Here is a 14,563-nt window from a genome sequence, read left to right as displayed (position 1 = left end):
GTAAATACTGCTCTCCTCATCCACACACAAAGAGAAGTAACCAGCTCCATAGTGCTTTTCTCCACCATTTTTTAAGACTCTGTAAGCAACATTCCACAGTTAGAAGGTTTTTATAGGAAATGGAATAACAGGTATCAAATATATACCTGTCCTCCCTTGAAACCTTGGGTATTTTAAAGAGTAATCAATTAGATTCTGACCTCCAAGAATTACGTTTTTAAACAACTCTTTATCTTCTTTCCATCAGCCTTATATAAAGGGACAGAAGAACTGGAACCGGGACATAGCAGAAAAATTTTGTTTGGGTTTCTCAGTTGTTTACTGGGAACTTTATCTGTAAATGCGTAACACCGGAAAAATACAGTCTGATGTTGGACAATGTCCCGATGACAGGAAAGACATAAAAAAACTGGACAGCACAATCCAGAGACATTCTTTGGCAGAGAAGTCAGAATCTCAAGTGCTGTTCTTCCTCTTCAAAAAAGTTTTTTGAGCAAATACTTCCTCAGTAGCTCCTCTTTGTGTTTATACTTCATATGCAGTTGAAATACCTACTAAATACATAACAGTAAGCAATAATGATTGCAAAAATAATTAAAGTCCTTAAAATCTTCATGTATTTTTTTTTCCTCCCATTGAAATCTGATCCAAAGCTTTTTTTCATGCCAGGGACACTCCACTTTTCCCTTTTTTTTTTATGCCACAGCTCTCTGAATTAGCTGAGAACAACTAAGGGAACTGGAAATTTTTAGTAAACCATAAATACTCAATTATCATATAAATATTAAGTGCTACACTTAGATTCCATTCACACAGAAAATTATTGTAAATATAAATGGAGACTAAGAGATGAAGGAAGAAACAGAAAGTACATACCATTACGCACTGAACCTTCCCCAAATTTAGGTTAGAAAAATAAGTTTCATCAATTCTCAGAGCAGAAAGACCTACTTCATCTACACAAAGCAGAATTTTACCGTCTGGGTCTAAAGAGGACTGTACAATAGTATTCTCTTCCTGTATGCTAATTCTACTGCCACATATCAACAGAAAAATGTCACAAATACTTGAAAGGACATCAAAACTGAAATCACACAAACCCTTGGGTCCTTCATCCTTCTTGCTACCAGTATCCCTGATAGGATCATCAATACTACAGTCTGTCCCAGCCCAGGAGAAATTACAAATGCAAGTGGCTTCATTACTGCAAATCTGGAAAAGAAAAGAAATGACGGCAGTTGTTTGTTAACTACATTTTATGAAGTTTATTTAACAGGTAATTAGGCATTTAATTGACGGTATAAAACTTATCCATCTATATACTGTAACAATAGCACTGAGTGTTTAGAATGATTATAATACATCGATAACCTGAAAGTTTGCTTTTACCCACTAAATATACTCAGATGCTAAGAAAAGCAGAACTGTTACCACTGGCCTCATCATCACTTGCACTACATACCTGTACAAATGTAAAACCCAGAAATTCTCATCCAAAAAAACCCCTATCTAGATTAGTTAGATCTTCACTAACCAACTGTCTAGACTTTGAGCCTGGATGTCCAGAAGGAATATAAGCATTTGCATTTAAAAGGTTGATGGTTATGCTTTATAACCACTGATTTACAGTTTGCTCCTATGTATAAAAAATAGTAAGATTGTAATTGGTTTTGTCGGGGTTTTTTTCTAAGCAGCAATGAGGAGTGCTTGCTTGTCTTCTAGAGGGGAAACAGTTCTTCCTAAGTCTACATTTAGTTGAAAGACTTCTAAAAAAGGACTTAGGACTCAGTAGAATTGGCAGTACGTTTATCAGATACAGGAAAACCTACCCAACCGACAAAACCTAAAATATCAGATCAATAGTGCGAGTTAATATCTCTAAATGTTCCGTATGAAAAAGAACACGGAATGTGTGGCTAGAAGAGGTTACTACGGAAAAAGCATGACATGAGAAACAGACACAAAACAAAGAATGAAGTTTTGATGATGAGACCAGAATTGAAGTTGATCATTAGGCATCAGCTAATAATGGCATTTTTAACATTATGTTCCAGTGTCCAAACCCCAGAAAATAACGTACACACTGATGATTACAAGTAAGTAGTACATGTGATTTTTTAAAATCTAAAGTTTTATCTCAGTCTGCTTCTTAAATTAGAAAAATCTTACCTAGGAAGCTGAAGATAAATACATTTTATGGCAGGTTTGACCAACTGAAGTATTCTTTTAAAATTATGAATTGGAATAATCCAAAGCAAAACAAAAAAGGTAATAGTTCTCTCACCACTCATGCCACTCTCCAGAAGTACCAAGATAATTTCTAGATCTCCTAGATCCTTTCCTTTCCAATTTTAAAATTTTTCTTCTTGATTTTGAACTTAACCCTCTTTGAAGCATTCAAATTCATCTTCAATTGCACATAACAAGAAGAAAAAAAACCACCCTCCTGTATAAAGTCTAGCCCCTCGTGCAAGTATCTGTCCACTGCATCCCATAGTGGAAAGATTTTATCAGTATTACAGTTAAGAAATGGAACAGTGACTCTGTTCATCAAAACATACCTAATGTCTTAGACAAATGGACGTAGGCGTAGAGTAACAGAATATAATGTGCTTTAATGTAAAATGATCGACTGCATCTGTTCAAGAAGCATGTATCGTCTCTGTTGTGGTCCAACAGCTTAGAATTTTGATTATTTAAGTCATGAGGTATGAATCCGATATTATAAAGATGACAGTATGCACGAAACAGTTTAACTGAAGATGGCAAGTAGTTTGAAATATGGGTAGTACATTACAAGTCTTTACAATAACTGATGTCAAAGCTTTTTGCTAGTAATGAAAACACCACATAGATGTAATTGCAGAACTAATCTGACAGCTTTGCTTTCTGAAATTTTACCTATGCTTCACAGAATGGCAGCCTTCCCTTGAACCTAACACTTGCATTTTCAGACCAACAGGTGTTCAGAACAGTTTCAGGTAGAGAACTCCGCAGGGTGCATTAAGATCAGACATAGCAGAGAGAGACGGAGAAGCTTAGCTGCAAACTCCCAGTACAGACTCACCCCATGCCCGGAACAGACTTTTCCATTGGAACCAACGGGACAGCTGCTTATGTTCAAGGACTGAATTGGCAGGCACTTTTTGTCCAGACACATCATGTGAGGTCCACATGGAGCTCCATCCTCCACATAACCTAAATCTGTATCATCATCTAAAAGAACGTGAGCACCACTAGAAGAAACAAGTTTTAAGATACTATTAGTATTATGACTGGAGTCTTTTGAAAATATTAAACATGTCAGTGTAGATAATAAAAGCCTCATACCTTTCTCTCATTCAAGCATACAGACAGACTCACAAAATTAGAACGTTTTTCTGTCTGTCCACAGCACTGACAAGGCGTTCCAGTTATCCAGACTTCTTTTTAGCCTTATAATGACTTAAATACTCAAAAAGGACACCTTAGGCTTTGGGGTTTTTTTAATAGTCTTTGACGGGCCATGCTTTTTTTTTTTCTCTTTTCTTTCCTCCAAATGCTATGAAATATTATTGCTAGAAAAATGTAAAAAAACTAACTTCCCATGTGATGACATTTAAGTAAAAACACTAGTGGAATAACAGAAGAGTTAAGAATCATTGTTCACTCAGGACCTAACTATGTAAAAGTATTCTTAGCATGACAGCAATGTTGCCGATGTCTTTAAAATACAAATCCAGTATCATGCACAGTAGACTAAACCTCACTTAACTTGCCCTTTAACTGAACTGCAGCTTAACATCTTATCCTGCCACAACTCCAGTTTCACCCCTTTTCAGCCTTTACTTTCCTGTAGCTATTTCTCTGAGTATTTAATAATCAAAATCATTATGTTTAATATATAAGTCTTTGGCAATTGCAATTACAATTCCTCTCCCCACCCCCGCCACAAAATATAATGCTGAGCATTAAACTCTGAACGTTAAAGGTAAGAGTAATCAGGTGGATAACCCAAATTTACCCTCTTTAAATGTGATCAAGCTTTTTTTTTTTTTAATAGAAATACCACTCAGAATAATGATTTTCTGTAAGATATTCATTATCTAAGAATCCCACAATTTTACGTTTATGTTTACTTTAATTCAATTAGGTTTGACTGAGCAAAATCACGTTGGAACACTGCATTATCTTTTACCTGCAGTCCACTATTCGTCCTTGATGATAAAAAGAATTTGGGATAATTTCTCCTTGAACCTGACCAACTCGTGGAACTCTAGTAAGATTAGTACAGAGCAAAAAGCCACAGAAAACATCACTGTAAAATGAAAACATAAATCAAAGTTACTGAAAAAATATGAAATAAACTTACAAAAAAGAAAGAGTGGCAATGATGCTACTGATCACATTAAGTAATATATTACCATAAGTCACACACGACAGACTTTCAGAGTACCAGCCTGGAAATAAAATATTGGTTGATATAAATGACAAGAGGCAGAAACAAGTAATTATTCATTCTAAGGCACCAGTGAATGTTCACATGAACAAAAAAATTATCTGTACTCTAAATACAATACAATTAAGAAAAGCCAAATTGTACAAAGCTCTGTCATAGCAGGCTAAATTACATTTCCCTATCTCCAGCAGCTTGGATGCTGTAAGTTAATGTGATGTTTGAATTTTTAGATGAATTTTATTTCCCTTGCAGGACAACAGAACCATAATGACAGTCGTTAGCATGCAGTCTGAATTTTGGCAAAGAATCTGCTTTATTTGATCTTATTTTATATCTGCAATCTTCAATAGGAGGATATCAGCTTAAAACCTCCATCTCCTGCTCTAATTGTCCTAAGTCATAAAGCAGCTGGATGAATGCTGGAAATTGTATTTGTTAAAATTACAAAAATGGTAAACGGCCCTTCAGCTAGACCACTTTTCTGCATGTTTCTACTGACCAAGAAAAGCTTTTATACAATAGAGGGTTTTAACATACATATAACAACAACACTACTTTCACCTAAAGGAAAAAAAATTAAAAAGCCATTAAACAACTCCTTTCCTTATGATCCTATCTGAAACGTGAATTACATAATAAAATAAAAAAAAGATACTTGACAAACATCAAAGAGTCAAAAGAAGGAGAACGCCATTCTGAGACTTAAATTCTTACATTCATACTTAAAAATTACAAAAAAGTAAGCAAACCAGGAGAAATTTAAGTCTATCCACTAATGGTCATTAACTTGAAAAGTAAAGATAATCAAATATCCATCTAGTAATGATCACCTGCAAATGAATCGGCTTTTTTCTCTATAGCATCCAAATGTCTAATAGCCCTCTCTGGGCAAAATAAAGGTTGGAACTAACTTCAAATAGCATAACCTGGTACCAATCCCAGAGCAAGCAAAACCAGTATGTGTACTTGCAGCCTAATTTATCCCTGCCAAGTCTGAGGTGTTTGTATCTTATGAACTTGTGACTTTTTGCCACCTTGTCCCCCAGCTCCTCTGAAAGAATTAAAGTCCCAGCACATTCTTCTGGAAATCTGAGAATCTTTGTAAGTGTATTGCTGTCACCCGTGGATTTGTCAGAATGGAACTTTTCAAGATGCCAACCTTGTGAGGGAAAGAAGATTCAAAATAATGCAAAACTGCTGAAGCATTCATGAAAAAGAAAGACAATTTTAAACCAGTATTCATCTATTTAAAATACAAATAATCTCTACCAAGCTGAACTTACTGTTTGCTACACTGAATCCATCGGTCTCCATCCTTTCCACAGTTTCCCTTTTTTGTGCCTTCCGTATTAAGCTTTTCATAACAAAATTTGTCAGATCCTGAAGACTCTGTTGATGAAGAAAGGAAAAAAAGAATGTACTTTCCACCGGCAACATGACAGCTTTAAAACTTGCATAATTTATTGCAGCAGTTCTCTGTATGTTTTTAATACAAAACACAAATCTAACCACATGTGTATGTTCACAGATAATATTTTCCAGTGACTACAGTGGGAACCTAGCAGACTGAACCGCAATACCTACAGATGGCTTTTCTAAAATAAAGCTCAAAGTTCAAAATTTGCTCTGAACTTTTAAAAAAAAGCAACCTCCAAAGTGCCTGTACTGCCTTGTGCATCTGAATTTATCTGTGGCCTAATTTTTTTCACTTCATAACAGTTGCACATAGATTTAATCTAGATGTTTTCACTGCAATTATTCCTGATCTGTATTTCAGGAGATCAAAGTTTATATATATATATATATATAAATAAAACATATACCATAAGCATATGTTCTGACATCAATATTTATTTTATATAATTTTTTAGTTCACAGAGAAAAAGTTGATCAGTCAAGTTATTTTCTATGGCTTTTTAGGAGGAGAAATCTGAACTAACAGGTTTAAAACTGCAATTATTTACTAACAAGCTCAATTGTTTTTTCTAAAATCAATTAAAAAAAGAAAGGCACAACAATTATACAGAAGAAGATAAAATATTAAAGGTAAATAAGACAGGGTAGTTTTAGTAAAATGATTTGTACAGACGGCAACCCAAATATAAGAAAGATACAAATAAATCAATTAACAAAAACACCTAATGCCTTTAATATTATCAATAAATGTGAGGTGGAAACATAAAGCTAAAATGTTGTCTTCATCCAATTTTACACTTATATAGCATCTTTGTATCGTACAAGTCAATAAATAGTAAAACTGTCTCACTCCCCTCCCAGAATGGAGTGATTCTTCTGCCCCAAACAGGCAGTGCCAGCAGCGGCAGTTAAGATTAGACAAAATGCACAAGAAAACATTAAATGCTGTAGCACGGGACATCCTGATAGTTCAGCTCTGCTGAACTGTCTCAAAGTCATTACACAGAGCATCTATCCCCTCTCAGCCACAAGCAAAATCCATTGCAACTGCAATTCTATTTTACTCAACACCTCTGGGCTTAAATTCATACTATGTATATTTAAATTCACACTAATTTTCCTGACTTGTAAGATGGTAGAGCAAAGAGAGGCAAGGTGGAGCAGCTTTAGCATGAACTATTAGCTGGGATAATGGAGTTGACAACTGTCATTACAAAACCCAAACACACCTGTTTTGAACTACACCAGAAAAATCCTCAAAACATCCTGTGGGTGTTTTCCCCCTGGTAACAGTAATTCAAAGTTGCCAATACTTTGTATGTTTTCTCACCTAATTCCACCAGAGTCCAGCACTTGCTGCCCTACCTGTGTCTGCAACCGCATCACGTCAGAACAATCTCACTGTCAGCACTCCCAAACTCGAAATTTCACTCGGCAATCAAGCCACAGTTTCTCAATGCTGTCTATTCTACTGAGCAGAAAACTTCAATTTACAGTGGCAAGAACAAAAAATAAAAATACAAAACAAAGGCAGGAATGAACCAGAAATAAAATACATTTAAGGTAGTTAAAGTCAACCTACTAGATCCCCAGATATATTTGCACTGATTATCTCTTGTCTTGCATTCACCATTATAGCAACGACCCTAAAGAGAACACAACATGTTAGCAAGGAGAACTGAACACTATTTAATTTCCTTCCCCTCCCCCAACAAACATCTCAATTTGATTCTTCACACACTTAATGGGCTATATAATAGTTTTCATGGTTTTGGTTAGAGGGAGTACACATTTTGGCCCACATTCTCAAAGCCAGTTGGTGTCTATATGTACTGACATTTCAGCAGCAGCTTTATACCTCTCATTTATGAAGTTGTAAAGAACTTATTAACATGGAGATCTACATGTAAAATGTAAAGATATCAAGCAGATTTTACTCAAAGTAGAAATTTTTACTATTCATAGAGTGCATAAAGCAAAAGCAACATCGATGTCCAAAAGACAAAATTTATGAACAAATATAGAAGACAGGATTACAAAAGAAAAAAAGAAAACTTATGTTTGGTTGATTTCTATTTGCTGATGTGCAGGGACCTTAAAACACTGCATACCTGATTAGAATCACAGGCATACCCATCTTGTTTATGAAGATTTGGTGGACACTGAAAAAAATTAAGAAATTTTTTTATCATGTGTACTGTAATAATACATCAAAGGAACACACATGTAATTTTGCCGGTTTTAAAAGACAATTGCACACCACATAAAGGGGCCAAATAAAAAGATTAGTGCAAGAATCTTTATAGCTACAAATACAAATGAAAAAATGAACATTTTGAGCCATGAAATACAAGGTTTGATTCTAACTTTCTGCATATTCCAAGTAGAAAATTAAGGAGGTAAGGCACAATGAAAAGCAAAACAAATGTGTTCAGTAACAAGGTATTTCCTAGCCAGCATTGGGTCTGTGTTTGCAACACTGTTACTGCATTCATTGCAGTTCCACCAAGAAAGCAAGCCAGCACCTAGCTGTAGCCTACCAGTCTATTGCTCACAGAGCTGCGGCTTTTTAATGATGTCAGGTTCTCTTGGCACTTTTCGGTATGAAAAGTCACTAGGTACAGAAGCCTCAGATTACTAAAGATAGGAAAAGACCATTCTCAAAGCTCTTCCTCATCAAAAAGGGACTTGTGAAGATTTGGAAAGGGTATGCTGCTGCAATGCGCCACATTTGCCAATACCTTGAGGGCAGCCTTTCTATCTTAAGAAAGCCCTTCTCTCTGCCATTAAGAATGCTCCATCTAGAGAATAAAAGATTTACAATAAAACTTCAGCAATATCTACTTACGTGTAAGTGTGGCTGTCTCAAATGATAATAAAAAAATACTTTATTGGCATTTATAATTACAACCAATACCCAGAGATATGTGGTCTATCCTGAATCTTATTCCCTTAAAGCTAAGAACTTGATGCAGTAGATTACTGCAGCAGAGTTACTAAGCTCCTATATACCCTTGATGCCAAATACTCAGTATCGAAAAGGAGCATGTATCACCTAAAGCAGTAAAGTTGCTGTGAAAATGGAAGATGTACAGAATGTTGGCTATTTAAAAGAACTCAAGTTAAAACAACCTTTTAGTTGCTGTTTCTTCTTATAGTTTTAAGTATTAGCCAAATGTTTTCAAGAGTAATGCATAAGAGCCACAACTTTTAAAATTATCATACATGTGCACACTCTTAAAAAACATAACACTTTACACAAGTCTTGTAAGAAGCAGCTGAGGGAACTGGGTTGTTTTGCCTGGAGAAAAGGAGGCTGAGGGGAGACCTTATCGCTCTCTGCAGCTACCTGAAAGGAGGCTGTCCTGAGGCGTGTGCTGGTCTCTCCTCTCAAGTAGTAAGCGATGAGAGAAAATGGCCTCAAGTTGTGCCAGGGGAGGTTTAGATTGGATGCCAGGAAAAATTTCTTCACTGAAAGGGTTGTCAAGTCCTGGAACAGGCTGCCCAGGGAGGCGGCTGAGCCACCGTCCCTGGAGGTATTCAAAAGAGGTGTAGATGGGGTGCTCAGGGACATGCTTTAGTGGTGGACTTGGTAGTGTTAGATTAATGGTTGGACTTGATGATCTTAAAGGTCTTCTCCAACCTAAATGATTCTATGAATCTACACTCAATTAGTTGTAATTTTCAACAATTATATTTAAAACTATTTTATTACGTAAAATCCTAACTGTTACTACCCTTGAATCCATTCACATTTGCAGTATATTATTAGTACTTACGCTACAGTCCAGACAAAGAGTAAAGACAGATATCTGACACAAATACTAAACAGACACACAAACCCCCATGAGTTTTAAAAAACAAATAAACCTACAGAAGTTGTATTTTGACTCTACTTAGACTACTTTTTTGAGTTCATCATAGTTTATTTGTATGTTTAAAAAATTTTGTTAGGATTAAAAAACAATACCCCATAGTTATTTTGGGTATATGAGTATGCTATTTGTGAATCTGGATTTTATTTTTAAATTGATATAAAAATTAGTAAAAACAAGTATCAATAGTGTAAGCAGAGAAAGCTTCTGCATACATACCTGGCCAGAATCTCCAGTGCAGAACTCTGCAATATCACATTCATTCACTGCGTATCGACAGTCATAGCCTCGTGGGAAAAACTAGAAAACGAAGAATATAGCTCAGGACTAAGATTATATGTACATAATCCATTCCTTTTCATTCTATATAAAACACACTTTGAACTATAACAGGCTGCACATGACTTCCACTGACAAGAACAACAGATACTGCAGCAACACTCACAAGACATGATGTATTACAGCAGGGTCCGTCACTACAATGAGCTCCATTAGAAAGAGAGCACTTCTTACAACAGTCTGCATAGCATTCCTAAAGAAAACATTAAGCAAAATTTTTAGTTTTCCATTCTAAGTAAGTTTTTTCTTCACAATCTTTCCAACAAACTATTATATACCAGCAGATAAAAGATTCAGTCCAGTACCGATGACTTGAAATTACCAGCTGGGAAGAATCCTCTGCAATGTTCAAATACTAAAGTAAAGGGAAAACAGTGACATATATGCTACAGCATATACGGGGATTCGCACCTTCTGAAGCCTCTACACAGGTGTGGCATAGCCTGTGCCAAATGCATGCTGCTTAGTTAAATAGCAGAAAAAAGAAAACTAATTATGGGTCCAATTACATTTAAATACTAGAACTAGGACTCAAATCTACAGGGCAGATTTTTGCAAAAACATTATTGGAATATTTCTACTATAGAGAAGAAAACATTTATTTCTTCTGTCAGAACACAAGCAACATATCTCCAAGGCACCGATAAGGAGTCTACCACTCCAGGCATATTATCCAGGAAAAGTAAAGGGGTAAGCACTTCCACAGTGCAGTTCAAAAATTGCTGGGCAACAGCTACATCTTATCATTACTGTAACAGGAATTGTTCTGAGGACACACTTTGGTTTTGCACTCATTCTTACTTGAAAAAATGTTTTAACAGTCTTTTACTAAAGTTGTTCCCAAACAATAAGGAAAGCAAATTCATTTCCATAAATTATGTGATTGGTAAGGGAAGGGGAAAGGTTATCTTAAAATATTTTGCAAGAAAGACTTGTGGACTAGTATATAACTCTACTTGCCATTCGGAAACCACAATCACATTCTTCTCCTGCTTCTACGTATCCATTTCCACACTCAGTGGTTTCAAAGAGCTGAAAGCAAAAAAGCCCCCCCCAAGTAAGAATACAACTAGCATCAAACGACTTTTCTGTCACACATAGCCCATTTCTGCAATGCTACAGAAACATGCTCTCCCAGAGAAAATACATGCTGTGCTACTGAAATGGGAAGGCAGCGTGTTTTTCAAGTGCTGCTAGCCAGAATTGTTCAGACATGGAAGATGTACAGCTAAATCATTAGAATGCTAACACTCTTTAGAAGGGAGAATACTGATCTCGGAGAATTATGATAAACAGAGAGACAATAAAATCATACTTAAGGGGATAACAGTTGAACTTCATTCCTATTCTACGGACTCCCATTTCTTTGACAGTTCCTCTAAGAAACCAGTCAGCAATATGATGTCAGTCTACCCAGGTACCCATACTTGCTCTTGTAACTAGCTACTGTCTATTCCAGTGTAACATGTCTGTGCACAAAAACAAAAAACATCAAGAAACACTGCCAAAATGCAGTTCTATGTGCCTTATTAGTAACTTAGAATAATGCAACCACACACAGATAGTGCTAAACGGTTAATCCTAGGACCAGATATATACACAATACAGATAAATTCTACAGTTCAGGATTATATAGATTCTATACTGGTTTCACATAATTTTGATTAAAGGTGATCTAAGATTTTTTCAGTCTTGTCACAGAAATAATTTCACAAAAAACTTGTCTGTTTTCAATATAATAATTCTACTTTAAAATCACGTAATAATATCAGGAATCTCCCATTTAACTAGGATATTAGCAACAAATACATTCATCACTAGAACATGGTTAAAATTAAAGTTCAAAGTTAAGTTCAAATGAGAACAGATAAATCTACAGTTAGATAAGGGTTAAAGGTGCAAGTAAACGTTCTTTCTCTGTGGGCTTAGTGGTAGTACCACTGTTGAGGATCATCAAGATATAAAACATAACATGTAATACAACACAGATTCGTTATAAATGTGAATGGAATTCTTCTTTGGTACTTTAGGAGGGGCAGGGAGGAATCGTAATGCCTAATCAAAAAGAAATAAAACATTGTACTTTTGTTGCATAAACCACACAGGCAATCACCAGCACCTAGAATTTTGGATGCCAGGAGCAAAACTACACTAAAGCAATACCCATATGTACTCTTCCTCACTAGCAATGTTGACAAAATTCAGAAAACCGAATTATTTTTTTTCCCTCTATAAGCCACTGTTACTACTACGCTTCAGTGTAAACAGCAAGAGATCTTATTCTAAACCTGAAATTCAGTTCTCCATCAGACAGACTTGGTTATCTGACCTATAGCCCATAAGAAAACAAAAAGGGGTCAACCAGAGAAATGCAAGAAAATAAGAGAACACACACAAAATTTCCTATGGAACCATCATATATATGTGGGAGCATAACTAAAAGATTATAATTAAAAATGACATCATGGTGACTGCTTAACACAACTATGCTTTATTACCTAAAGATTAAACACACCGTTTTCTATCTTACCTCCCAACCTCCAAATAATAGGATACTAAACATTGTAAGATTATTTCTCCCCGCCTCCCCCCCCCAAAGTATTTTAACTTCAAAGCTGGGAAACATTGACACAGATAACATATGAAGATAATTCACCAATTCTCCTGGGAGCATTTTCATGGAAATAAACCAGATTTTTATTCTGTATAATCAATTTGACAATTTGTTCACATTACCTTGCTAGACAACCATAATCAAGAAATGAAGCTGTGTTCTTTCTCCCTACTTACTCTTGTCTGTAAAAATTCTTACATTCTTATTCTGTAAGCAAAGATTGCTACCCTGGGAAAAGATTAGAAAACACTCTAACAAGCAAATTTTTTTTAGTTAATTGTTGTGCAAGGTGCTGGTCTACCAAAGGATACAGCACAGTAAACAGAACAGCCTAATAGTCTCATGTGGTATTAAATTCTACAAGGACAGCAAGTTTGACACCATGATTAAATAGAATATTAATACTTTGGATAGATCTTACTTTGCAAAAAGAGCCAAATGGAATATTTTTATACTACTCAGCTTTAGGAGGATGTCATACTAATACTGCCTTAGAAAAAATTATGACCTTGGTAAGTTTTTAGACAAAAAAAGCAATAGATGGTACAAGGAAACAGTTCTAAATTAGAGTTTGCTAAATGATGTACATCTGAAATTAAGTGAAATGAATTTAACTTTGAGAAAAACCACAAGCTGCTACTGTCTATATGAAGTAAGCTATTGATTTCTAATTCCTAGTGTGGTAGTTGGCCTTTTTAACAACCTCAGGCAAAAAGTCCACAAATTGAGTGTATGTGGAGCATGCATGACCACCTCACTTCTGGATTTACTCTGCGCTGTTTCCAGCTTAGTAAGTATTGCATTTAGGCTGAAAGGGGATGTATCTAGCTATAACAAATCAACTGCAATATTTGTCATTATTTGAGCATGAAGAATTGATAGAAAACAAGTTGCATTCTTCTTCAGATTATTTTTAAATGTTATGGGAATGACCAGTCAGCTAATTACAAACAACATCAAGAAAATACACACACAGATATCTGAATGATTATGAGAGCAGATGGGTGTGAGTGAAATTATTTATTACCTTTGTTGGCCTATTAAAAAGACAGGCACCTCCCCCACGAAGTAAAAACTCTTTGTATTCTGCAATGCTGCATTTGGAGAATTTCCTGGAATGGTATACCCTAAAATGGCAAAGAATTAGCTGAGCAAATGCCTTGAAACAGCAACAGTTACTGAAGGGGGTGGAGAGATCACAACATTTTTTTAATAATGTAAACCCCAGTTTCTTACAACCACTGAGAGCAACAGTATGTCAGCTCACTCTTATTCTCAAACAACAATATCAGAACAGAAGAAAAAGTTTTTAAACATATTGCATTTTTATATTTCTATCATATGGATCTAGAGTATATGAAACTGTAGTCTTTTAATCTTCTGAATAAGGTGAAACCACATTATCAAAATAGCTGCTATTCACCCTCTCAGTTGCATGTATAACCCAGTGTCCTCTTGAGCTTGTTTCCCCCACAGTTTCACTTTAAAAGATGGATTACATTCCAGATCCCTAATCTCATGCCAGGGTTTTAAAACTGTTCATTAATCTGATCCCGTTAATAAGGTTATTTTTTGAAGTAAAACTAATTGTAGCCATAAGAACAGCTGTATAGGGTTCAGACTAAAAATCCACTTTACCCAAATTCATCTCTGTTTTTGGCCCCGAGAATATGCCCAGGGAAGAGTAGAGAACAGAGCACTGTACTACTACTTGCAGAAAAAATTTCCAGCTTCCAACGATTTTCAGCTCAATAACTTTCTCAGAAGGTCTTATTTTGTCTTATTTAACAATCTTTATTGCATTTTAGCATCTGCAAGGTGCTATAGCAGAAGTTTCACAGCTTAATTACAGAACAATGTCATCCTGTTTTTTCTGTCACC

The 14,563-nt window shown here is 35.5% G+C and overlaps 1 protein-coding gene across 14 annotated transcripts in view; it reads right to left on the bottom strand.

The window, feature by feature from the left end:
• The window catches only part of ADAM23 (ADAM metallopeptidase domain 23), a 75,859-nt gene that overhangs the window by 17,048 nt on the left and 44,248 nt on the right, over positions 1-14,563 (bottom strand). For 9 of the 14 annotated variants that reach the window (XM_037397468.1, XM_037397467.1, XM_037397472.1 and 6 more), the window contains exons 15-24: positions 13,710-13,809; positions 11,029-11,100; positions 10,169-10,261; positions 9,949-10,029; positions 7,966-8,016; positions 7,437-7,500; positions 5,722-5,827; positions 4,178-4,297; positions 3,068-3,236; positions 1,101-1,212 (exon numbers count right to left, since the gene is read on the bottom strand). In XM_037397468.1, coding sequence (XP_037253365.1) covers positions 1,101-1,212; positions 3,068-3,236; positions 4,178-4,297; positions 5,722-5,827; positions 7,437-7,500; positions 7,966-8,016; positions 9,949-10,029; positions 10,169-10,261; positions 11,029-11,100; positions 13,710-13,809 — 968 coding nt within the window. The remainder of the gene's footprint in view (positions 1-1,100; positions 1,213-3,067; positions 3,237-4,177; positions 4,298-5,721; positions 5,828-7,436; positions 7,501-7,965; positions 8,017-9,948; positions 10,030-10,168; positions 10,262-11,028; positions 11,101-13,709; positions 13,810-14,563) is intronic. The other 5 variants (XM_037397470.1, XM_037397469.1, XM_037397475.1 and 2 more) reach the window with 2 other exon arrangements.

The sequence above is a fragment of the Falco rusticolus genome, chromosome 8 (genome assembly GCF_015220075.1).
Source record: "Falco rusticolus isolate bFalRus1 chromosome 8, bFalRus1.pri, whole genome shotgun sequence".
Taxonomy (NCBI): Eukaryota; Metazoa; Chordata; class Aves; order Falconiformes; family Falconidae; genus Falco; species Falco rusticolus.
The sequence above is the reverse complement of the archived record's forward strand: the minus strand, read 5'-3'. Positions and strand labels throughout refer to the sequence as shown.